The sequence below is a fragment of the Wasmannia auropunctata genome, unplaced genomic scaffold, assembly GCF_000956235.1.
Source record: "Wasmannia auropunctata unplaced genomic scaffold, wasmannia.A_1.0 LD336116.1, whole genome shotgun sequence".
In the NCBI taxonomy this organism is placed as follows: Eukaryota; Metazoa; Arthropoda; class Insecta; order Hymenoptera; family Formicidae; genus Wasmannia; species Wasmannia auropunctata.
In genome coordinates, this window is record NW_012026774.1 from 1,883,217 (window position 1) to 1,910,934 (window position 27,718).

General features: G+C 37.5%; 2 protein-coding genes across 2 annotated transcripts in view; one reads left to right on the plus strand and one right to left on the minus strand.

Moving 5' to 3' along the window:
- Window positions 1-1,159, minus strand: part of LOC105448342 (cytochrome P450 4c3-like) — a 5,157-nt gene extending 3,998 nt beyond the window's left edge. Inside the window, exon 1 of the mRNA XM_011686863.1 lies at window positions 1,156-1,159. Within this exon, the coding sequence (XP_011685165.1) occupies window positions 1,156-1,159 (4 nt within the window). The remainder of the gene's footprint in view (window positions 1-1,155) is intronic.
- Window positions 1,160-2,875: 1,716 nt separating this feature from the next.
- Window positions 2,876-24,534, plus strand: LOC105462403. The gene is made up of 7 exons (XM_011708961.1): window positions 2,876-3,083; window positions 11,350-11,603; window positions 20,507-20,688; window positions 21,004-21,217; window positions 22,796-22,982; window positions 23,765-23,886; window positions 24,180-24,534. Exons 2-7 carry the CDS (start codon window positions 11,453-11,455, stop codon window positions 24,305-24,307), a joined length of 984 nt encoding a protein of 327 aa, XP_011707263.1. The 5' UTR covers window positions 2,876-3,083; window positions 11,350-11,452; the 3' UTR covers window positions 24,308-24,534.
- The last annotated feature ends 3,184 nt before the right edge of the window (window positions 24,535-27,718 follow it).

Sequence of the window (27,718 nt, forward strand, 5' to 3'; positions counted from 1 at the left end):
TATTTTTTTATTAAAGAATTAATATCACTTTTATTACATTTTAATATTATATATTTTAACGCTGAATACATATATTTATGGTAAAAATCTTCATTATAAATAGATTAACATTTGATACTCTAAATTTTATATTTGTGTTCTTTTGATAAATTACAAAATTTTTAAATGGGCGATACAATTGCAGCGAACCATTATTTTTGTTCTTGTATAACTTTAATTCCAAAAGATCATTGTTTTTAATGCAAAAATTTTTTCCATTTTGAATGATTATCTAATAATTATGTTTTTATTATTATATCTAGAACTCGCTACGATATATTTTAAATATAAAATTTTCGAATCTCTTCTAGCATCAATCGTGAAAAACATAAACAAGCATACGCATAAATGAATAAAAAAATGCTAAATAATTTATTTATTCACAATAAAGTCGTAGCCAGTAACACTTTTTTTATTAAATAGCATTCATGTATATAGCATCATCACTTACACATCTTTCACTGTTTTTCCTTTATACCTTTTGATTTTCAATATTTTTAAAAATATTTTAAGAATTAATAGATCTCAATTATATGTTTTGCGTAAGTACTTATTAGTCAATTTTTTATTGGTCAAAATGCAACACAACACATCAAGTAGTAAGACAAAACTAATAGATGTTAGATACAAAAGAAGCCTTATATAACAAATAAGTTTGTTAAATGTCACGGTTGAGGTGCGAGGGGTCGCGTGAAGGCTGCGCAATACCAAATGGAAGAATTAGAGGAAGGGGAGAAGATAACGCAATTCGTTTTTAAAATTTATGTTTCTTTCTGGCAACCGTATGTCTGGTGATTCAAAATTGACATACTTGCGTAATAAACAGTGAGCATTTCAATGATGTTTGAGTGATAATATATATATTGATTCAAACAGTACACACTTGACGCACGAAAACGATCTACTTATTGTTATAGACATGAAATTAACATAAAATTTTCCTAGCCGCTGCTCAATAATTCGCGAAAATCGATGCACCAATACACGCTCGCTTGCGCGCTTACAAACACTAGCTTTCCTCGGGACGTGACTCGCGCTTCGGCACGAGAGCTTTGCGGCTTATTCACTCTTCGTAATTGTCATTGTCACTCAATCTTTGTAATTGCCAATACTCACCCATTGTCCATTTGCAGATTTTTCGGACAACGCCCGTTCTCTCAAAATATCAATATGTCTATTCAAAGCAATAAAATTGTTACTTATACGTTGTATAACTTTATTGAAGAATTATTATTTTTTAATAAAAAAAGTATAAATAAAAATTTTAACAAAATTTTTCTTGCTATGTTTTAAATATATTATGCTGTTTACAGTAAGCATGTCATAAGTTCATAATAAGTAATATTTTTCTTATCAAACTTTCTTATACTTACACATATTTCACTGTTTCTTCCTTTCCTTTTGATCCTCAATATGCAAAAATATTTTAAGAATTAATAAATTTCAGTTATTACACAATTATTATTACTTTTTATCAGCCAAAACAGTACAGCCGGAACGCATCGGTTGTATTTGTGCAACAGAAAAATAACGCAAGTAACGTAAATGAAATCTTATATGTATATGTTTATAAATATAGAGCGACGTGACTACTAGTAATTGTCGATTTTACATTTTAAAATAATTTGTATGCTTCTCTTTGTGAAGCAAAAAAAAAGTTTATCTATAGTCTGTTCTATAAGGCTACTGCAGTGGGAGAGAAAAAAGAATCTCTGATGGGGATTTGATAAAGAATTCTCAACGAAGGTTTAGAAAGAAGTTAACGCCAGCAATCCCTCTCAAATTTTGAGAAGAGAGCGCAGTACACTGTATACAATTATACTGTGTACAATTTCCTTTCCTCCGCCAATGGTGGTTCATCAAATTGTGAAACACAAGTTTATTACAAACTCTTGTTCAAAAAAAGATCATATTTCCTCTCATCGTAATCTTACAATATTCATTTCCACCACAAAAGAAATTTCTTGAGCAGAAATTTTTTTTATTTAGATGTAAATTTCTTTTATAGAACCTATACTTTAGAATAATATAAATTATTCTCTATACATATATGTATAGTCGATTCTTATGATCTATAAATAATTAATGGCTAGATACGTAAAGGAGTCATTGCTCTACTTTATAGCACTAATTATACAATAATATTTTATTAAGATCATACTTTGGTTAATATGATATAAATCTCCTGTTTAGGGGAACCCCCTCCGGTGACCTTGGCATATATTGTCAAGGTAACGATCTCGAGTAATCTTCAAAAGATTTTAGCCGTCGCTCGTATTCATTAAAAAGTTATAATTATAAAAAGATCACAAAAAATTACCTTCACAATTCGTATAGCATGGAAAAATAAAGTCTATAATTGTACTGTTCTACATTTTTCACGCAAAGCGAGGATCCATATTCTATACTCTCCCCTCCCCGGGAGGGCGAAACGAGATTTACAATTGTACTGCGTGAAAGCGAGATGTAATATATATATATATATATATATATATACGTCTTAAAATAAGATAGTATACTGCGAGCATAGAAAAAAAATTAAAGTTAAAAAGCACGGAAGCTTGAAAATCTTCTTATAATGAAAGGAAAAAGAATCATTTTAAAGCGCTTATAATTTCATTAGAGTACTTAACAAGTGAAACTTTCGTCGAGCACGATTTTCCTTTCAAAACGGTTATTCCCTTTTATTAAAAAAAAAGGATAAAAATGCATTATTGATATATTTAGCGATGGCGCCAGAGCGTGTCCATTGCAAGCACGTGGAAGTTACAGAGGTCGCCCTGAGAATCGCGAGCTTTCAAACTCTGCAGCAGTCAGCCGCCAGCCGTCCGTGCTGTACCAACCGGGAGTGGTATACTCTTTACGTCGCAAAATTCGTTCCCGTCATCATTATAATAAAGTTTAGATTAGAATCGTGAGATTTCCGATGGGATGAGTGAAATTAGTTGATTTGATAAACAAATTCCAATGGAAATTTTTGTCTCGTCAGATGTCAGCGAGAAGACAGACGGATAAGTTAACACTCATGTAATTTAACTTCCGCAGTAAGTAAATTTCGATAACTTCTTTTTAAATGTAAACGCCTTCGATAAATTCCTTTTAAATGAAAAGAAAAACAGGTCGACGAATGATAATGAGTAATGTTACATGTAGTCAGCAATGTAATCGCACGTGGAAATCGATAAAAATGTTAACCATATGCGTCTAATTTGGGTTTCTCCTTTTGTTCAAGCGTTGCTTGTTATCAGCTAGTTAATTAGTTACGCTGAGCACTAACAAAAAACGTGCAAAACAGCTTAAGTTGTAGTAATTGCTATTTACTTGTCAGTTTGTTTAAACAAAGTAAACAAAAATATAAATTATTTGTACTTCTACTATATGTATGTATTATGTATATTTTAAAAGTTTTTTTAATTCGTAGCTAAATAAGCAAGAGGAGAAATATAAATTTTTATCACACATTGCCATATTTTTAAAATTTTCTATCTTGTGAAATTACATTTTTTTACTATTTGGTATACAAAATAATTATTTTTTAAAACTTATGTTCAATCAATTTGTTTAAAAATTTAATTTCTACTATTTTATTTTGTTTAATCAATTTTAAATACTTCTCGATTCTCGATTTCTTTACAAATCTTTATTGCAGTTTTTGAAAAATATGCAATATTATGTTTGTATAATGTATTTATATAGCTTTAAAACGTAGTACTTTTATTAAATACTTATTATGGATTATATTTATGTAGCAATTTAATGTAAAACTATAATGCAAAAGACAAAATTTAAATATTTAAAAGATGGGGAAATATGTATAATAACAGGTTCTAGGCAGTCTGCTTGCAAAGTACGTGCATTAGACCTCGGACAAAATAATACACTTTCAAAAATTTATTCAACTTCAAAAACTACTAGTTTAAATGATATGATCGAAAAACACCCGAGTTCGCGTGATAATATTTTGATGTTGAAATGCATTTATTCGAGACACAGCAAAACGCCAACGAGTCTGCATTTTCTGAAAATTTTATCCTGCTGAATGATGCATATCTGCCGATAACGAACATTGCAGCTTCCTATAATCGATTTCACGTGCCACGACGAATAATGGTTGACACGATCAGCGATCCGTCCTATCCGTCTTCCTATGTAAATGATTCGGTACAAGGGACGGAGATCGTAAGCCAGCCGTTCAATTTCCTTCGTAGATGTACACCTCTACGAACGTTCCACGTTAAATGACTGCGATGAAAACAACAATGGCGTCGTAATTAAAATTCATCGACTTATAGATCGCTAGCATCCATAAAATGGATGCTATCGAGATAACTTGAAGAATTATGTGTGATAACAAAAATATAATAACGCTTTATCAAAATTTTTTTCATCGAAGAACGGCGCGATTCGCGCATTAAAATTAAATTACACTACGATAGAAAAGACCTGTCAATTTCCAAATGCATTATTTCGGTTATTTATCTTTTGTACCTTTTATTTCCTTATCAGATTATCTACCAACATATATACTTTCAATCCTAGTTGCGCAAGGATACCAGCATCTTCCAACTAATCTACATTAATGCGCTTAGGAAAGGGGAAGTTCGTGCAGTCAAGTTGACGTAGTCTCATCGGCAAAGTTGCATTGTTACTCATTCGGTCGCGGGAAACGACATAAGAATACGAAATACGTTAGATATATATATTCGTATGCATCTTAATAATATACTTAATAAAAGTTGTCGTGAACTTTCTTTCCATCTTTCCGAGGATGTGCGTAAAGTTGATAATAAACACGAATGAATTGAGGTGATACTTATCACTTTTTCTCTTTTTGGACCCTCCAAAAATGGCTTACACGTTGCCGGGTTCCGTGTACCTCGATAATCTCGACGATAAATTCGATGTACTACCAAGGAGATACGTGCCAGCCTTGCTAAATGTCGGGCACGACACCCTGGATACAGACGAATGGGATCGCTTTCTGGATACAGAGCCGATTCTGCCCAGTCTGGCTTTAAATGGCAAAAGATTGACCTCGGGGCTCGACCTTTTAAAGTATTCCCTGATAAAGCAAGCTTCGAACAAAAGGTTGGCCGAGAAACCGTACCGGTGATTCGATTGCACGCGAACGAGAGGTGTCCGCAAGATTTCTTACTCCCTACTCGCTTTCCCTACTTTCTTTCTTTCAACCCTCATTGCATACGTCTTCATCGCAGTGCCCCATTGTTCTTTCGCCTGCTCGCTAGATTTTCATGCCTGATCAACGTGCAGCTCGCTCGTAAATGTGCTCAGCGCGGCGAGCGCATCGATCACGCAGACCAGTTCGCAAACGGATCAGATAGGTATCGAAAGATTACGTCGACACATATTTCTTAAAATATACATCACAAAAGAATCGTCAATTCTGTATAAATATCGTGATTTTTTTTATATATATGTATGTATATATATATATATATATATATATATATATATATATTCCAATAGATGTGCTAAATATAACGAGTATAAGTGCCGTGCAATTTTGTGAACTGTTCTACTTGTAATTTCTCTCTATCTTTATCTCAGCTTTACTATTTTTATTCTTTTCCTTCTATTTACGTTTTCTCTATTCTTTTTACCAGTACCAAAATGCCGGAAAAGTGCGAAATATAAAATCATATGTAATTCTCAATGAATGCAGACGTACAAAAGGCATTTAAATTCAAGATCGAAAATAATATCTTTCACGTTCGACGCATACAATGTTAACTTCGACCATTATGACTATACCTGCAAACTAGGAATCGTTAATACCTGGGATCATGTCTTTAGCGTAGCGACTTACGACTCTCTAGTGGATTATCTGTAATATGATTCGCCGATAAGTTCATTAATCCAACTAGTTTCCGGAAAGAACACGGTTTTAATTAAAAACTCAATTTCCACGACGTTCTCCTGCGGGACAATCACCCTGACTGCCGCGCATTTGAGTTACACCAATATCCAAATAACGTAATTACGTTATCGTAATTTTCTGACAATTTACTCATATCGTGAATCGGGCAAGCGCAAGCTTCCGGTCTCGTTCCAATCAGCTTGTGATTGATGGCGATCGCGATTAATTTGCGGAGGATACTCCCCAACACGTGTACTAGCTTATACTCTAATAAATTGCGCGCAATCAAATAAATAAACTTCGGCATTACGAGCGAGTCGGGACAACGTCAAGATTGGCGGTAATCACTGCGACGGATTATTACTGCTCTGCGATGGGTGTAGGTAACTCGATGAAGAATATCTCAACATTTTCACCGACTCGTAAATCGATTGCTCTATAGCGAAGGTACTACACAATTCTGGCACTGAAATCTCTGCAGCTTTCATAAGACGGAAGTTTCTCTTTTCACGCTACACAGGCGGCGGAGATTGAATTATTTTTCTTTTCCTGTTACGAAAGGAGAGTCGCTCTTAGAAAGTAAATAATTACGTGAAAAAGTAAACGACTACGACAATTGTACTAGATTTTATTCGAAGACATTTTGAGAGCGTTATCGTCGTGTTAACGCTATCAATAATCGAATTCTTCGCATAATTCTAAACCAAGAGTCGTTCAGCGACTTTTTAGCTCTGGAACGCTTAACGAGTAGCCAGAAGAAATCGTGTTAAAGAGTTAAAGTATAATATCTTGTGTGGACTTGGAAAACTCATTATATTTTTTGTTAATGCGCTGCTTTGGATTCGTGTAAAGAAATGTGTAAAAGACATGTAATAAGCTGTGCTAACGTTACAAAAGGATTCTTTGTACTCATACCTATATGAATATGGGACATCCCAGAATCTGCGAGCCGACATTTTGAACGACAAATACTCCGACAAATTTTTCTCTTTCAAAAAAGTTTTGCGATAAAACGAACGGATGATAAATGGCTCTTCCGCCGGGCCGTGTGCAAAATACTCGAATTTTATGCACCCTACCATTATAGGTATATGGCAATTAGTTGTCATTTGCGAGACCGGAATAACATACGATCCGGCCGTAACATATCCTCTTTTGTTCGCGAGCTTCTCGCACCATTTCGCTCTTCCGTCATTAACCCTTTCCTCCTCCGCGCGTTTCGTGTATTACTATCGATCGCTGCATTTGAGCTACTTGGCGTTCTAAATCTTTTTCCTTCTTCGCTTTTACTTTCGCTCTTTTACTTTTTCTTTCTTTTGCAACACGTTAAGTAGCGCGTGTCCCTCACAATGATTTATCGATAGTCGATGCTTACGGGGCTACCTCATTAACGTAATTTAACCAAATAACCGTGATTATTTTCGTCGACCATAAATAAACGCTACCACTCTCCATCGTAAAGGCCAGAATTGTACTTGCGATTTAAAAAAGGACGGGGCTTTAAAATTAAAGAACTCGCTGCGGCACGTGTCTTATATGTTAAGTCTCTCGCGTGGTCTCCCACGCCGCGTTTCTTCTCCAGTATCGGTAACCCCGACGGTTGCAACGTGACATCACAAGCGGCGAGCAAGATCGATCGATCCCGGAGACGTGCCGCGCGAGTTGAACTCCCGCGAGATCCGACAGCCGAGTCCTCTGCAGACCCCTTTGCCACACGGCGAGAGCCCTCGTGGAACTCGAATCCCTCGAAGCGAGTCTCGGGGACGAAAGGCGGGTATAAAATGAGTACATGAAGACGAATAGAACAATCGCTTCTTTTGCGTCTCAAATTCGCACAATGTTTTCCACTCGACACATCGTCGGAGCGCAGGAGATTACTGTTACAAAGAAAGACCAACTTACGGGAAAGAATATATTTTCGTTTTTTAATCATTCATTATCCTAACTATAAAGCGAAGCTAACGTGGGGAATGTAATCTACATTGTATGCGGAAATACCGGAAATTTTTGCTCATAATCTTTCCTTTGGTTCCGTCGAGAAGGATTTGGCGTAGTTTCAACAATCGCTGTAGCTTAAATCATCTCATATCTTAATAATGCTTTTGTTTTCAGTCCATTGTTAAACGTAGTAACAACACGAGTTGTATACAATGTTAAAGCGTGTTGGACAGTTCATATAGAAATATCATGATAATTACATCATTCAGATATGTAAGTATATACTTTGACAATAATTTAATTCAATCAAGTTCATGTAAATAATATTTTAGATTTATCATTTAGTTACTACGTAATTGAAGATATTATCGAAAGATATCTGCGTATTTAGAAAATTATTAAAAAAAGAAAAATAAGAAGAGAGAATGATTGTGTAAAAAAGAAGCATCTCGGAATTTCCTTTATACAATTCTTTTCTGATCCATAACTGCAAAAATATGGTGTTTCCAAAAGTTATGTAAATTAAATAAAAATATAAATTATTAGAAATGTTATATTGTGTGCAAATAACGGAGAAAACGCGCGCGGCGAGCCATTTCGTTCATCAACTGCGGTTTCAACAGTAAGTTACGTGATTCGTCGCGTCATAAATATCAGTGGAAAACGACTTCCTGGAAACGTTATAACGGATTCTGCACTACTTCCAAAGCCGAAAAGCAGTATCGTTACTCCGGCGGAAATCTTTGGAAGTCGCACATGTTGCGACGCCACAACCATTGGTAATATCTCGCCGCTATGTGCACGTGAATTATTTTACTGAACTTGTAAATATTTCATCCGCCGTTTTTGAACGTACCGAACTTTATTGAGCAATGTTATAGAAATAAGAGAAATTTCAGAAAAATAGAATAATGATTTATGTCGTATGCTGAGAGCGCGATAATATAAATTTTAATATAAAAATATAAATCTTTAATAAAACAATTAGCCGTAAATTTCTCGTAAATGGCGCATATATACATATGTATATATATATATATATATATAAAAGAAAGAGCTGAAATGTTCAGCAGTAGCTTTTCATATATATATATATATATATGAAAAGCTACTGCTGAACATTTCAGCTCTTATTTTTGAGAATTGGACAATGTTCAAAATCATCGCGAAATAGTCAAGCAGTTACAAAACAACTACCATTATACGCACAGTAATTAAAAGAGCATGCTCTTCGCCGTGACGGAGGTAAACGCGCGGAGAGATGTTAGCGCGCGTAGAAAGCACGCCGGATATCATCCGCACAATAATGGCGGAGATCTGCATTGCAAATCCTCTCACCTTGTTACTCGGACACAATAATCCAGCCGCCTACCGGCCGGATTGGTTGCGCATATCTCAAGATGAAAATCCCGAAGGCGGCCCGATCGCCTATATCTTACTTTCCCCGGAATAGAGATAGCAGTTTCTGCTTTACGACCGCAAACTGGCTGCGGGTGAATCCCCGAGAAACTGCAAAAGTTCCGCTGCCTAGCTCCGCTTGCCTTACCCTTCTAACTATCCGATGTATTACCTCGCTCCTTCCCCGCTTCTACCCCGTGTATCCCCTCTTCTTCCGCCCCGCCCGTCTTTCCGGCACGTCCGTCTCTCACGCTGTTTGACAATCGTTCTACGTCTCTGCGGCAGGAATATGCCAATATTCTGTCGAAGAAATCTAACGAGCTATAAACTTCATAACATCAATTCTATTAGATGCGCGAACGCCTTCGAAAACAATATATCCGAAGTTTGCCGAGAGTTTGGCTCTGTTCTCTCAACTCTCCATCGTTCGGGAAACTTACGCGAACATCACCGCGGGGCTCGCGGTTCAAATCATTACGGCGCGACGGTCATTTCTAAATACTTTTGTATTATTTCAGTTAACATTAAATTTAGGAAAGCTATTAAATTTTCACGAGACTACTTTTAACGTAACATCCGTGTCCCGTTTTAACTAATGTGTCAAGTAAATTATGTACGTTATATCATGATAAAAGGTGATACTTAATTTCACACAGTGGAATGCTCAGTTTTCTGGAACATCTAATGTAATTTTACTAATGAACGCGGAATTACAGAATATTGCGTGCTCATATTACGAGCTTTATATTAAACTATGCTTATTACACGTAGGAAGATTATGAGCAGGCAGTGCGAAATTCGATGAGCGAAATGTGCCAGTTGAAAATTTTATTACAGCGATATTAAACGTGGCATTTCGAAAATAATTGTGTAATTATTTTATAACAGGGGTGTCCCCTTTCTTCCCGTTTAATATAAATTGTATCGACGTTGAATTCTAACGGCATTCAATTTTTGTAACATACATACTCCAAATTGGATGCCATAAATTAATGTTTGATTGTTTTGTTAAACGTACTCGTTATGCATTTGACGTAATAACGTGATCAATATTGTGGCCTCGACGTGCAAACTCAGGGTGAATCCACGAGCTTGACGATCTGTCTCACGACGACACCGTACGCAAATGTTATCCTAAGAAATAAAATTCTCTTCCATCCATTTTATTATCCTATCCATTGTGCATTGAAAGAAAAAACTCGTGACTTATGAGTTAAATTGAAAGTTGAGCGGGGAGCGACACGATGTTTTTTAGTAAATTTCCCATGAAAGATAAATGAATTTTTTTTCAGGAGACAAACTCTCGCGTCTTCTTCGCGCGTTTTCCTTTTCGTTTGCTATTATTACGTCCCTGCTTTTGAATATGGATTTAGGAAAAGGAAGATGCATCGCAGGATAATAAAATAATATATTTCTAGGGCGCATCTAAATTCTCACTCGTTTCGGATGTCATCGTCGCATTTTTCTTGTGCGTTGTCCACAGTAACTTCCATTTTCGTTTATTTCCGCGCGCCACTCGACGATACACATACACGAACAAAAGCAATATAGAACAATATACGCACTGCGGCAGCAACTGCGAGAAACAACACAATCGATCCAAATTCTAGTCTCTGTTAAATTTTTATAAGAAAAACAAACGTAATATCTAATTATGTAATCCTTTTCTTCTTATAAAGCACAAAAGTTGGATCATCTGTAAAATAGTATTATGTCTAATTTCGCAAAATATATTATACGCGTGATCGTAAAATTAAAAAAAATAAGATACTCTTGCATAAAAAAAAAAAAGTTTTGCATTGCTTTGCAAACGTAAAGTAAAAGAAGTAGTTTGCTTACTATAAGGTTTCTTGATTATTGACCATTTCTATTTTCAATCGCTTATTGACGTATCTGTTTTTAATTTCTATTAATTTACGTAATATATCTATTTTAAAGTCTATCAATTTACATAATATGTATAATTAAACAGATTTAAAAAAGAAAACTTTCATCTATCAATAATTTAACTGTGTCACATATTCATGGTATATTCATGGCACATTCAGATCGTATATACGGATGTATATATCTCTTGAGCGATGTTTGGATTTCAGAACAAAAGGGAAGAGAAAGATCGGATATTGTGCGAATACACAGCCTTTCCAACAATCCCGACTGCATTTCAAAAACCACGGGGGATGCGAAATCCGACGGGCGATGACAGGACCAGCGTGGGGGTCGAGGTTCTGCCTCGTATTGGCGGCAATCACGATCGTTATCGCCAATTATCCACGGCACCGCGACAGACACCTGCGCGAGCAGCTCGTTAACAGCCACAAAGTCACCAGGAATATCACTCAGCTGCAAGGTGCGTTACACAACGAATGCGACATGTAGCTTGCTCCCGATACGAATGTCGCAATTATTTTTTTATATGTACGACACCGAAGCAGAGCATCACTAAAACAAAACGTCACGTGTTCATTTATCTTTCACTACCTTTTCCTTCGCATGTCCTGCAAATGTCATTCTTGCGTTTCTATTTGCGAAATTCTAATAAGAGACGAAGCAGAAGAGTTAAATTGGATTTTGTGCCGTGCAAATGCACACAGAGAATTGATGCACGTAAATGTCTTAAGCATATTGACCCATTGAATGTATCTTAGACTATCGCGCCGAATAATCTCCGGCGCCGCGCGCCGGTTTGTAACATAATAAACGCCACGCAGAAATTTGGAATCGAAGAGCGGGAAACTTTGGGTTTAATTACCTACTCTAAAGTTGAACGCTACGTGGCTAAGTCGAGAGAAACTGAGCCGTAAGAGTGATTCGTTTGGCGCTAAAGTTAGTCGGACTTTCATACACCTCGCTCGCAGCGAACCTGCGAGCGTGGGGAAAGTTTCGATAATATGTAAAATTTTACGGCGTGATGCGATTTAGGGTGATTAGACTTTTTTTTTGCGTGAAACACTTTGAAAAGCGTATGTCGAACTATTGTAGTTCCGAAAACAAAAAGCTGTCGATTGGCAATGATAAACTACAAAAAAAAAATAAGGAGATAGAATCATCAAAACTGGATATTTCGGATCTTTTTGTTCGCGGACGAGCGTCGGAATTATTCTCTGTTATTTGCTGCGATTGGCAAATTACACGTTGAATGGCTACATTTGTCGATTTCCGATGGACTACAATCTCGTATCTGTATTAGCTTGACCGTTCGGATATTTACTTTCTGTGGATGCTTGCACTCGGCTTTTCCGCCGAGAGCCAGTAAGAAGATGTACATTCGTCCTACATAGGAGCTTTGTAGTAGGTCCCCCGGATTTCAATGCTGAACCGATTAGACTTTAAAGAGCCGCTCGCTGCAGCCGACCGTTCCGGTGCGCTCATGCAAGTACAATTTCGGGCTTTCATAGCAGTATGTGAAAAAAAATTGTGCACGCTCCGAGGGACGAGCGAGTCATTTAAGTTTCTTGTTTTTTCCGGTGTTCATTGAAATGACAAAAAGTTGTGCAGAATACCTGCAGCACGGAGTAGACAAAAGTGTACAACGTATATTTACGTTTTTCCATCAATTCTCCTATCAATTACTAATTGTTAATTAAGGAATTAGTTGTTAATTAAAAAAATATATATCTATTTTTCTCTGTAAGATACAAAGACGTAAATCCCGTTTCTACAATAGCTCGCACCACGTTAAAAATAAATTGTTTAGAGTGATACATTTTCAGTTGCCCATTCTCAGTTTCTCATGAAAGTTTAGCCCGTGACAAGGCTGTCGCCGTTACGACCATTTTTCTGAAGTCGCACTTAAAGTAATGCGGCGCAATCTTATCAAGCGCTTTGAAAGAATCATCACCACGGTCGCTGTATTAATGCGGCTTTAGAGAACGCGAAGAAAAAAATTTTGATTTTTCCGTTTGAAAAATAAAACTTTTTCGCCTCCCTACACAGCGCATTCAGTGTTTGCCGTGTGTTTTACACATTTATTTTTCAATATAAATTTATATATCGCTCGTGTGTGATACTGATGCTCCTGTCAAGACGAGAAAGTCGCGTCCGGGTAGCATAAGCCCGGAGAGTTCGCTCGATGAAATATTCAATTCAAAACTCGTTTGGTGACTTGTCATTCGACTGCGCTAGCACGTGGCTTTGCACGCGCGAATGTGGCTGCGCGTACCACACATACACACACACACACGCACACACACAAACATGCGCACAACTGTCTCGCGCTATTTACAAAGTTTGTCGTTGCCAATCCGTGCTATACATTTTACGACTTCAACATAACATTGTATTGAGAATTGGAAATGAAATCTTCCCATTCTTTCTCATTGGGACTTTATATCTACGAGCCGGAAAATAACTTCTTTTGAAAATTACGAACATCGAAAAATCTTCTGAAATAGCGCAACTTCCCAAACTTTATTACGGACTTGTAATTCTACTTGATCTAGTATACACCTGACCGAAAATTTATAATATTTTATTAGAGCACACTGATTTACATATGAAATTCTACCTCTGAATGAATAAAAGCCGATAGATTTCTGATCGCGTTGACGTAGCAATTGGCTTGCAGTAACGCTGACGAGAAGCTCCCTTTGTAGTATTTGATATACCTATCAAAGGAAACAACGAGACACTAGATACAGACGGTTATTGTATGCCGAACTTCTGGTTAGTAATGAAGCGTACAGGCGCGAGACACGTGGATGCGTAGCAGGAAGCGTATCTGACCATGCACGTTTGACCTATTTGTCACACTGCGGAATTACGGATCTCCCTAGTCCCATTATGCATGCTTTTGTTATTAAACTCAGTCAGACTGAAAACAGACAGAGCAAGAGGATAGAAAAACGTAAAAAATTCCTAAGAATGACGATGCAAGTGTAGAAGAAAAATCATCGTCTGCAATCATCGTTATTAATTAAAAAACAAGATATTGTAATGTAAAAAAACTTCACAAAATTCCTGCAAGAGACAAGCAATGTGCTACTTAAGTGTACTTTCAGTCTATACATAATTAAATTATGCAGAAATTAAACTCTTCCTTCCGCTCCTAAAGCGCATTCGTACGTTGAAACTCTTCCACCACTTTCGTGGAAGTAGCAATCCAATTACAGCAGCTAATTTTAATGGTGTAAGTTGTACGAGAGAGATGAAATTGCATAAATACTTGGATATGCAACGTCAAGGTACCGCAATGATATAGAGGAACGGGGAGAGGACCGCACAGAATTACGGATGCGTTGGGTTTAATATCGCGGCATCGGGGAGGGGGGAAGGGGAGGGGGAGAGAGTTACCTTGCGGATTACATACAAAGTTTCATCGTTACAGGCAAGCATGTCATCTTGTTAGATTTGGCTTGGTGCTACCTGTCCGCGGGTATCTCCTTTGTCGAGGGAGATGAAAACTTGTCGTCGCGAAAAGGGACAACTTGTCATTTTAATAAACTGTTGACCGCGCGATATTGGTTTTCGGTCTTGATTGATAGGTCATATCCTTTCATTACTTATGGAAAGTAATTACAACTTTCGCGATGGTGTCCTTTATGACCCATAATTTAGGAACAATGTTGCTGCACCGCAAAGTTTCTCAACGTCGCCGTGTGCAACCGGCGTATAATTTAACGTATCCTGGAAGAATTTTTTAAGATAATTTCGTCTAGAGGATATTAAGAGGATATTAGCGCCAGATAACATAAGATATGTGATAAACCCGAATATTCTATAAATTATTTAACAACTTATGGTAAAAAAAAGAAATCATACGTGCTACTTTCTTTCTGCAAGTCATCGCATAACTTTTCGCAGTCGAACGTCGCAGTTCGGCTTATACGCATTCCTCCGGCCTTCGTAATTGGATTCACGTCGAGTTTCGAGCACAAAGTACGAGAAACTCGCAAACGTCGTCTCATTTAGTCGGCGGGTTCGCAGGAAGCATCAACGGGGCTGGTGCTGGCCGATGAAAAATGAGCGACAAGACGGATGGTAGCATCTTCGGCGATGGTAGCATCCTTGCCATAAGGCGATGTAGGGAAACAAATGGTCTTGCGGATGTATATTTATTACGTCGTGCGACCTCGATTGTAGAATGCAGTCGAAACCGCGCGTTCTCGGATTCGCACGAACGATGCCGTCGCGACCGACGAGAAAAAGAGAGAGAGAGAGAGAGAGAGAGAGAGAGAGAGAGAGAGAGAGGGAGGGAAAGAAACGCGGAAGGAGAGAGATGAGACAAAAGTAGACTCTTTTCCTCCAAGGTACATGCAGCGAACGTGGCGTGATGCGCGCAGCGCTTCGTAAAAAAGCCTTGTAAAAATTTCCCTCCAGAAACGCGGGAATAAAGAAAACGTGAGAACGATCAGGTGCATTTACTCTGTTACTTAGTAAAACAGTATCTTCCCGTCGCGATCTAATTATTGAGCGATTTGGCGAATATAGTACTGTGAGAGAGTGAAATTCTCTTACTGCGCGCGCAAATAAAAGTTACGTAAAAGTTTACATAGGCACGACGAATTAGTAATTCGGACGCCAAATATTTTCAGAGATCCTATTATCTGGGGTTATGACCCTCCCATACATACCCCGGCGAGTATTATTCGAGCCGATGGAACCCGGAGGTCGTTCGGGGACCTGATTTTCCCCGGACAACTGCAGAATTTATATTCGGTCACTTTAAGCGGCACGTTCGTTCCGCGTCCCAATTAAGACAGTCTCGTCGCAATTAATGACTACGAGACTGCAAGTTATTGTCTGAAACGCAGAGCGATTCGCGACAATCAATTAAGATTGCAACATAAATCGATAATAAAACACTTTTGCAAATACTTGATACCCCGGTATGTCGCAAGAGAGATAGAGAGAGGAGGAGGGAGAAGAGAGAGAAAGAGAGTATTTCCCGCTTGTGGGTTTAGCTGCTACCCATTAGCGTTAATGAAAGAAGCAGCGATTTCCAACTTTTTCCATTATACGCCAGATTCCGAATGCCTAATGGACACACTCTTAATTAAAGTCGTTTTGTCCGGTTGTACAGGTTTCACGGATCGCAGATCCGTTTATAATTTCGTCGTGGAGGATGTGTTTCACGCGTAGGTTAAAAACCGCCTTTATATATAGGTGCCATCGATACCGCCGTGGCGCGTAATATGGTTCGAGACTTGCTTACGAGAACATCGATCGTAACACAAAAGCGCATTGTGATGCGCCCGCAATATTACCGTATCTGCCGAACGCCGCCGCGCCGCGCGCCGTTCGGAAGCCTGTAATGCTTTTTTAATGCCGTATCCGATGTGACCTGGATACGGCCTCTGTATATCGAATTATTTTACAATTTTTCAGATTGGCTTCCATATTGCACCTAAAAACACAGGTATACGGTGTCGACTCACGCGAAATTGTCGAAATTCATACAACGTGAAATCCTCCTTTCTTCAACGAGCTAAATTAATGCATTCCCGGATGTAACGACTGCGACTCGTAAAGTACTCCGGATAACGTTAAATTTTATGACAATCGTTAAGGAAATCACCGCGCTCGTGCTTCTTTACCCCTGGGTTCCCGGGACTTTCCCTTGACTCTCTCTCTCTCGCCTGTATTTTTTTGCATTTATATTTCGTCGCGGATGATTAATATCACGTGCCGAATGGAGCCGCGGAAATCGTCATTCGCGTTTAAACTAGGTGGGAAAAAAGCCCGGTTTTGCCCAACGCAGCTGTCGATTCGCGTTTACGAACTGGATTATACGCGGAACGTGTAAACGCACAGCCAGTCGCTTTAGTGGCACTAAAATCTCGGAGCCGGCTTACACACATTGCATTCGAGCAAGGCGCCAATGTCTGCGCTCTTGTAGGGATCGCGAAATGCCCGGTTAGCTTCCACGAAGCGCCGGAGCACAATTAAAAACGAAGGTTCCGTTATTCTCAATTGAGAATAACGCGCGCGGGTAAGTGCTCGCTCCGCGGGGGGAACATAAATCACGCGCGCGATTCTTTCACGCGTCGCATTTTGCAATCTTTTTATTCACATGTGGCATACATAGCTTAATCTGAATTTCAGATTTAATCATCAAAATGTATATCTTTTAAAATAGTCTTTAAAAAATTTAAAATAAAGTATCTCCTTATCTCAACACGGTATCGGATAAACATTTTATTTTTATTTTAAGATAATGGAGAATCTATAATTATTATAGCAAAAATAATCGACCGTTAATTATGAATAAGCAAATAATCAGATATTGTAATATGCATGAAAATCGTACATGTAAAAATAAAATAAGAATCAAGTAAGAATAACCCGAGAGAAGATGAAGACAAAATTTAATGAATGTGAAATATCGCGATTGCTGCAAAAGACATTTAATTATCCGCTCCAGATTGCGCTGCCCTGATTGGACGGTAATAAATTGATAGAGCTATCTAAATGTGCCTTTCAAAATGTATATGCACCATGTCCGTTTGATCTGTCCGACCATCAATACATCTGTTATATTTCAATCGATGGATTAAATTTACAGAACCGTAATCACATAAACTCGTAACGGTAAAGCATAAATGAATTTTATTTTGTGCTACCAGTGCTATCATCAATCCGGATTACGTGGATTTAACTAATAATTTGCGCAGTATATAAAAGATGTGTGAATTGCGCGAATTAATAAAGATACATTAAATTAGTTTCCGCAAACTGCATGCCAGCATTCAATCAATAAACGAATTAACATTTTCTGCTCTTCAATCATTAGCAATGGTATTAATAATGGCAACAGCAATATAGTAACAAAACATCAATCAAATGCACATTGATTGAATTAAATGCAATGTTGCTGATGTTTATTTGACTCGCAATAAACTCGCTTCAAGAATTAATAAACGAAGACGAATGCTCTGCGATATTTCGGAATGAATCGGCATTCTTTAAGCGCCGATCCTTTAACTCTTTCATTTGATTAAGGCGCGATCTATGAAATCTCTCTGAAAGAGACAAAGGTGGCCATTGTGTCGCAGACATTTTAGCCCTCTCTCTCGTTAACCCCCAGCGTTCCCACATAATCGAATCAATAACGGATGAATAATTTTCTTCGTCGACCGGAACAAATCAGATCAATCATGAAATTCCGGCTCTAAAGACGCGTCGTTGAAAAATCACTTATCGCAATCGCACTTTGGCAATATTATATTAAATATAGAACGTAATGTAAATCCATATACACACATGTGATTTTTTTGTAGACATTTCGTAAAAATAGTATTTCCTTTATAAAAATGTCGTAAGACATGACAAAACCTAATTTTATTGTTGAGTTTTATTGACAGAGAAACCGAAAATAAGAAATAATTATATGGAATATGTAAATTAAGGAAGAGAAATGGAGCACACACAAATGAATCTGATTGTTTGGCTGACCTAGATTTATTCAAAAGGTCTTTTGTCGTGCAGTCTACCAGAAATTCTGTACTTATCCACCGTCTTTTTTCCCCAAGATCTTCCAGCTCTCGCTCTGTTGTCATCATCCCTTGACAATGTATTATACCGTTTCGTATCTCCTTTGAACTTTTATGTTTCCTTTCTCAACTGCTGTGAAGATTATTCCGAAATTGCGAAGTAAGGGGGAATAGGTTTTCAATTTCCGCGATCTCGCAAAGATGTGTATACGACGGTGAACAATCTGCTTTTATGTTTAAGAGAGAACAAAGGATAAACTTACCAGCGGCAGTGTAAAATTGTACAGCCGTGTCTCTTTCTCTTTCTCTTTACGCAACCCCGCGGTATTGGGTATCTTTCGACAGCCACGAAGAAAATCAGGGATTGACCTCGGTGGACTTCCGGATCGTAAGAAAGCGCCCGTTACACACTCACCAAGAAACATGTCGGTCGTTCACAGACCCGAAAGATTCTCTCGCGAATGTCTTTTTCAAGATTACATGAGAGATTGAAGAATTATAGTTTCTATACCGTTATTAATAGAAATTTTACAAATTTTTGCTTATCGAAATTTGTTAAATCTCTAAATTTTCAAAAGTATCACATATTTCATATCTAATGTGTAACTCACATTGTCGTACACATTAAGAAAATCAATAAAGGATAACAAAAATATTTTTAATTGTAAGAGAGAAATGAAATTAATATAGAGTAATATATTAGCTTCATCAACTATAATTACTCGTCATTTTGGCCCTATATATTATTTAGACCTATTCTCTATAGTATTTGAATAATTAATATTCCGTGTCACTTTAAAAAATTTCAAATTTACACCAGCTATAGAACAATAAACGTAAAGTGCAATAAAGAAATGATGTCAGAATAAAGTATGGCGCGACGGGCACCTTCTCCCCACAACTTTCCAACATTGTGTCGTTCGTTGCTGCAAAGCCACCTGCTCACCATTACAGCATAATTGTACCTTTTGTGTTTCAAGTATCCGTAAAATTTCTGAGTGCTTCGCAAAGCTCGAGCGAAACCTTCGCTCGCGGTTACGAAGCGTGCGAAATAAAGGGTCAAAAGGTTACGCGACTGCAATTTTATCTCGCGCCCTTTTATTCTCCTGCACTTGTTTAGTTTCTGAATTTTCATAGTAAAAAAAATAGAAATTTTCTGTGATAAATGATAATAATTAAATATTATTTATCTTATCTTATATTAAGAAAATAAAGAAAAAAAACTATAGGACGAAGGAGCAAAGCGTTTCTCGGTCGTAATGCCGAGTAAAATCTTGCATGAGTTTTAAACTTGTTGCAACGTAAGAACATAACCGGATAAGACATGCTCAAATCTGGGTATTTGCATGCAGTCTCAAACCCGAAAGCACTTCGATATGTAACGTTTTTCTTTCTGAGCGAATAGAAGATGCAGATGGTGAAGACATAAAACGATCGGCACAGCGAATATACAATTTATTTCAACTTACATGACGTACTCGTGTTTTTCATGCTTTTCAATAGGAATCTCACGTTTTCGCGAGAATCCCATTACAGCTGCACTATTCAAACCGAATGCCGGCGGCTTACGTAAAAATCTTGCTGAGATTGTCTCTTGGCGAACGCAGCTTACAGAACGAGTCTTTATTCATGCTTTTTACATTGCTAACGATGCAACCTCTCGCTTAAAGGCTAATAATAGATACGTTGGAAAAACTATAAGCACAATAACATATAAAAAAATCTTGAAATCTAAATATGAAAATGCGTCATTGATAAAAAATATTTTAATAATTTCGAAGCAAGAGAATAATTTAATAATTCGTCTGACGATGTGTTTCAGAAATAACCATCAAACTGCCTCCCTTGCGAATCCCGCGTTTAAGGCATCACCGTGTCACGGACTGGAATCCGTATTTTGAAAATGCAGACGGCCAGGGAATCAACGGCTCGCAAAATGTGGCATTGCACTTAGGTGCAACAGCCTATCTCGATTGTCGCGTCGCAATGCTCTCCGGACAGAAGGTGCGTGTCAAATTATTCGTGATCGAATCGACGCTATGTCATGCGAGTGACTAGAATAATAATATTCAAATATAACTAGTAATTTGAAGTTTGAAGATCTATATTTATCGCTCTACCGCAGAAAATAATTATACAATGGGCTAGAATAATCAATCAGTATAGCAGAAAACCGATCAGAATAATTATTTCCCTTTTCTCTCCATTACTCATCTTTACTATTCAAACATCTTATCTGACCACACGCGTACCGTAACTACTTACCGTGCTGCACGATCGTATCCTAACAAGATGGACAAATATTTTCGCGGACTCCAGGTAATGTGGTTACGGCGGAACACCGATTGGGCATCCCTCTTAACTCTCGGAAACACGACCCACATATCGGACTCAAGATACAGCGTGAGCTTTCAGTATCCAAACAATTGGAGATTGGCCATCTCCGGTGTGCGGCGGGAAGATCACGGAGTGTACGTTTGCCAACTGAATACGCATCCGCCGAGGATGCTGGTCACGAACGTCACCGTTCTCGGTAATGTCATGTTTTTACGGAGGAAATAAAAGAAATTGCGGAACACAACCGCAGATATGTAAGAAATGATTTGCCCAATACGAGCATGCTGTGGGCCGATAATAAGCAAAATGTAACAACAGCGCGGACAGGACAACTATAAAATTCCGTAAACATAAGAGGAGATAACGATATGTTTTGCCGATGTTGTAAGATCTTTTACTGATTGTATAATATTTCTCCTTTATATACTGTACTCTATTTTATCTTTCTATCTTCTATATTTTATATAGAATCGTCATTTTTTTTATATATATAGAAAGTTTTGTTCAATCAATCGACCGTTTATTTTTTACTGCAATTCACGCCAAAAAAGCGGAAGTATTCGAGATTGTTTGCTACGTACGCTTCCGCTCGCGAAATATCTAGCGGTACATCTGCGTAACGAAATATAAACAGTTACGCGAGTAGTGCGGTATATGCATTAACCCGCGGGTATAAACATCGAGAATATGGTACGGGATATGCCGTGGATATTCCTTAACATAACGTGACGAAAAATTGTAGTCTCGGTATAAATGAAGTCAGAAAATTAAATAATGAATTTTTAATAATATGACGAGAAAAATTTTTAATACTATGAGAGAAAAACTGCCTTCTCCGATAAATTATACATTTTGTTAATTATATTTGATAAATTAATTTGAGAATTCTTTGTTTTGCATTTTATTTGCTTTTAATTAATATATATTTTATATAATATGTTTGATTTCTATCTATATTTTGAAGAAACAAGAGAGCGAGGGGGAAGAAAAGCGATAAAAAGCATGAGAGAATAAATTATAAAATTCTATCGGTTTGCCGAGTACTTACACTTTTTACGTACAATATAACTGTTTGGCCTGCAATCTACGTGCACCCTCCGGATATTTTTGAGTGATATATTACGGAGCATTGGTATAATACGGTGACATCGGTAGCGAGATGCATGCATTGTTTTCCATCTCGGGGACACAAAATCCTTCTATGTATACGTCGCGAATTGCCGGCTGTCGCGCGCGGCGCACCTAAACGGAAACAGTCGCGAAATTTAAATTCCGCCCTCGTAAAGATTCAATTACCGTGAGAATATCTTGCGCCATCCCGCCTGGAAACAAGCCAGCCGCAGTTGTATCACGTAGCGCGACTCTTTGCAATGGCACAACGATGCAACTTTATTTTATCTCCTCCTCCCTCGCATCTCGGTAAACGGGGTTTGCATGTGGCGATATCCCCTCCCTCGATGTTACTCGCGGTGTTTTCTAGCGATACTCTCTTTTAATCTTGGTTCAATTACAAAATATAAATATTAATTGTATAAAATTCTGCAAACGAATGAATTGTAAGCATGGAAGAAGGCAGGATTTTCGCGAAAATTTTCAGGATGTCAAATGTAAATTTTGTACGACCATAGCGCGCGTTTTATAATTTTTGACTATTAAATTACACATGTTCTCCACATCTGTACGCGCGTAATTGAGAAACTGTAAAAAAACGTAAACAGCGAAATATAGAAAGATTCATCGGGTATTATTCAGTAGTACGTCTGTGGCTTTGCAGCGCCGGATATTAGAATCATCGACGAAGCCAGGCATGAGTTACGGGACCGATATTACAAGACCGGAAGCGGAATCGAGCTAGCGTGCGTCGTCCGGCCGTCCTGCCCCGACTCGAGGGTACCGTATCCCGTGTGGCGGAAAAATGGCGAGACGTTGCCGGATCACGTCAACGTTTATCACATTAATGGGTAAGCATATATCGTCAAGTAGCGATGGATCGAAGAGAGGAGCTCGCCCGGAGACGGATGTATGTACGACCGCGCGTTCGTCTCGATTTGCACGCGCCTATGTGTGCGCGCCTGTACGGACATTGTCTACTCGCAGATACACGTAAATCTCGCGCTCTCATCCTCTCGCAACCGCCGACGGCATTACCTTCTAAACCCCGGAGGGTTGTACGCGTTGACGAGCGCGATAGTACACGCTTTGTGCGACGCAACCGCTCTGCGATTGATCTATCTCGAGATTCGCTACGACACGCATTGAAAATTTATATCTCTTTCGGTTTAGACAGAACTGGAGCAATCTTCCCGCGCGCATTTTATTCGTCTCTCTCTCTCTCTCGCGCGCGCGCGCGCGTGCGGCGAGCGACAGACGTGCGGAGCCCGCAAGTTCGGTCGAATTAGTATTCAAAGGCCATTTGCACCCGCGTTACATGTACGGTTACGTGGCGTTTGGATTATCATGCAATTCTTTATTCAATGCCCGTAAAGTCAGTCGCGCTCTAGACATCTCGTAAAATATTTATACATCTCCACGTTTTCCGATGCGCATAAATATACGCGTAGCTGCATAATGTATTCGACACTAGACGACAAGATTATGTATTCTTAATATATTTTTTTTAATTTTTCATCAGTTAAAATTCAGCAGATAAAAGTATCTACTGTAAATATCGTGGAAACGTTGCGCCTATATACAGACAATACCTACGTGTATCAATCGAGTGATACAGCAACCAATTTTTCAGGTCGAACGAGGATCTGGTGACGAGGCTCTATATCGAACGAGCGAAAAAGACTGACAGCGGGGAGTATACGTGTTCAGTAAGCCAATTCAGCACGGCCGCGGTGCATATTCACGTCCTAAATGGTAAATTAATAAAATCACTGTACGTGTCGAGTTAACGAACACAAATAGCGTTGTATTTTCGAACATTTTTACTCTTTTTAAATAACTGTTCCTTTAAAAAAAAACATCGTATATGAAAAATTGATAATTTCCATGATTGTATGTCTAGTACTCGTTATGACTAACAATAATAAAATTAGACGTTAAATATAATTAATACAGCTTCAACGAAATATTTTTTTAATTAGACATTCTAATATCGTAAATGTAACTCTGATATCGTCTATCTGATATCTGCCCATTTTAATTTGCAGGTGAAAAACAAGCTGCTGTCCACGATCAATGGAATGCGGCACGTACCAATTGTTATGCAGCTTTTACCGAGTTGTGCATTGTGTTTGCCAGTTTACTTCTTTACATATGGCAAAGTTATCCTCTGTAAAAACTCATGGCCAATATTAAATTTATATCGTATCAATTTGCAACAAGTTACAATGTATTTCGGCACTTTCGTATAAATTACGTATTTCTATCTCAAACAAAAATACGTGCTCTTGATTAATGTAACAGTATTGTTGTGAATGCGAATCCGTTGAAATCTGTGTATCAGTATTATAAGATTATAAATGAAGAATAGATATTGATATTAAAATAAATATTGTATTTCTACATTGTCAGAGTCCTATTATTTATTTTCTCACTTGAAAAATATAATTAATTGTTCTTTTCTTAAGTTTTAAGTTCTTTTTATAATTTAAATTCTTTAATTCTACATATCCAGTCTATCGTCTTCGTTTTTTTTTTTGGTATCAAATAAGGTTGGGTTATTGATAACACTATTTGTAACGTTATTTATAACGTTATTACCATATATTACAATTATTTTCCTTTCAATAAGTATCGAACAAATAATAATGTTACCTATTGTTTTATTTGTAATGTTAATGGTGACGCATTTGTTGAATGCTAACAAATAAATGCTATTTTTATCATTATTTTGTACACGTACAACAATGCGTACGTATGGAACGTGTATAAGCGAGTTTTAAAAAAGAAGAGATATGCTTGATATCTCGCGATTAATCATAAGTGATTAGCGTAACGGGAGCTATAGAACCACTATAGATTTTGTGTTGAACTATTAAAATTAGTTACGAAAAAGTTACGGAAATTGTAACGCCAACAAGTTTCTTTTTTAAACCAGTAATGAGTTACTTTAAATAAAAAAGAACGGCAACGAGTTACTTTTATAAAGTAACTTTTTTGAAATAATATATTTAAAATATCGTAAGAAACTTCTATCTCCACGAAAGATTAGTTAAAAGAAAGGCTTTATCGACTGATGTAAATATAGCTTGCAAAAGCTTCGAAAGCTCGATAACCGTTTCTATGCCATCAGCAGTAGGAAACGATGATGTCGTGCTCCTAAAATCTCTAGTTTATCAATTTTAGTAAAATAAGAACGCTATATTATCTTATAGAAGCATAAATACACGTATTATATAATGTCTTATTGAGCAATATCAAATGCTGGAGGCTTTATTAAACTGGTGCCATTGTTTTCGTTCAATCTATAATATTAAAAATAGATAGATAAATAAAACTACTGTTTTCCATTTTATTATATACTAACATGCATGATATAATATATCAATTGTTATTATTTTAAACATTTTTGCATTCTAGATCATCCGTTATATTGAAGGATGATGATAGAATAAAAGCTTTGTTGCATCGAGATGAAGTTTCAGGAAACGAGTGGCTTGTTAAAAGTTAATACCGCGTTAAAAGTTCCAACGAGATATCCATCATCATCAATATTATTAATAGGAAAATACACACCATAAAATCTGTCTATCGAGTTATATATATAGTATAGAATGCGCTGCCCGCGGAGTTGGATGCGTCGAAATTAGATGCACTTGCCCCTTCGCGATGCTTTATTATATACCGTATAATGTTCTCTCGGTACACCATATTTCTTAGTGTCTGTTATATCCGTAGCGCCTCTCCCACTGCAAAATCTCAAACAAGTAAAGTTATGGAAGTTCTTTATAGTTAGGCATAGACTCACCGAACAGGTGTCTTGTACAGGAGTTTAAAGGTTTGCCACAACCGCAGACTCTCGCGAAATTTACAGTATTACCAAATACTTAGTAATTTTCTGCGGCAATTAACATACGTTTTGAATACGCGAGGCTGACTCTACAAACGTCGATCATAGTATAATAGCACAAGCTTGGTACACGCATTTTTAATGGCTCTTTCAAAGCAACTGTCTCACGTGAATAAAATTCTTCGATAACTAGCCTGAAAAGACATGCCCTTTTTTATGTGCTTTTTTTCAATCTCCCGTATTTTGCGTCTCTCTTTGAACAGAAACGTATCGATCTAAGATACGACGTTACTCTCCCGCATCTCTCAGCCCGGCGTGTTTTTTAGCCTTTCAGCCTTAATGGTGCCTTTCAGATCCACTTAAAAGAATGTTTATAAAATATGATGGGCGCGGCAGAAAACTTGGACTGTAGTCTGTGATCGGGTGGGTGGTGCGGTGTATGCGACGCGGCGGCACCTATAAGCCGGCTTCGTCAAAGTTATCGAAGAATTTATCGCGACGACGAGGTGAGATACAAACTTTTATAACGACGTATAAATCGCTAGTCCTCGATCGATCGCTGTAGCCGATGGCTTTTCGTGGCTTATGAATATTTCTGGTCACAGTCTTCAGAATTCAAATCGCGCACCTCCGTCGAGGCTTTCTTACCTCCAGAAAACGGGTTGAGACTAATAATAGATCAATTCCAGATATATAGATTTAATGCACTTCTTTTAACGAATAAAAGAAAATTTTGTTTCAAGATACGGAATAGCGAATTATGATTATTTACAATAATTAGCGGCACATCAATTTCAACAATTGACTTACAGATTAATTTAAAGGAATTACGAACTTTCTTGTACAATTGTAGGATTTGATTTGCGAAAAGAAAGTGTCTAATATCTATTTCTACCAATGTAAAAATTCTTAGAAAAGATAGATATTAAAATTCTTAGAACTATTATATATAGAAGAGATAAATTGAATCGAGATTATAGTCAATCTTGTCATTAGTAGAAGAAGATATAAAACGCAAATTACCATTGGCAGTTTTTGGCTACGAATAGAAGTAGTGAGTTATCGAATTTAGAGCGATTCGAATGGCAGCATTTTACTGGCTGCCAATCGTAACGAACGGATGCGGTAAAGCAGAAAGACAGAGTAAGCAATGATAGGGATTAGGGCAGATACATTGGCATAAAACTTTTCGGGCTCTCGTCTGCATCCGAAATGCGCATCGTATAATTAAATTCCTCTGGTCAATACGGATCGACGAACAATCCAATCGGCAAGACGGAAACAGTTCTTTTAGCCGAAGATAAAACCAATGTTGGAATACCTAAAATTTCTCTTCTCGCTGCTTTCAGCGGGCAGAGAATAATGGTTGGAACGGCAACGACAAATCTATTACACCGAGAAAAATCTCACGTTTCTTTCCCCGTTGGCTTCCACGTGGATAACCCAAGTACAACGATTAGACATCGCAGAAAGTTATCGATCTTCATTCAACGTTATTACAAAATACAAATGAAAAGGCTGAATAAAAACACAAATTCTCCCAATTTTTGCTCATTAAAATACTTTTGTACGACACCGTTTCATATTTCAAGTACGTTCACTCTGTCCAAGGCATTTTTCTTTAAACATGTTTATATTATAGCGCGACCGCGCGAAATTATCTTTCCGCGCAGATATTTTCTCTGGTGAATTCGCTCCATCCGGTGTCCTCTTTCCCTCGTAAATTACTTGTCAAAG

What these genes read in the sequence shown, in the direction of transcription:
- LOC105462403 (XM_011708961.1), top strand. Translation starts at nt 11,453, where the DNA reads ATGACAGGACCAGCGTGGGGGTCGAGGTTCTGCCTCGTATTGGCGGCA. An exon ending in GAATATCACTCAGCTGCAAG is followed by an intron (nt 11,604 to 20,506) that starts GTGCGTTACACA and finishes GATGTGTTTCAG; the next exon opens with AAATAACCATCAAACTGCCT. An exon ending in CACGAACGTCACCGTTCTCG is followed by an intron (nt 21,218 to 22,795) that starts GTAATGTCATGT and finishes GTGGCTTTGCAG; the next exon opens with CGCCGGATATTAGAATCATC.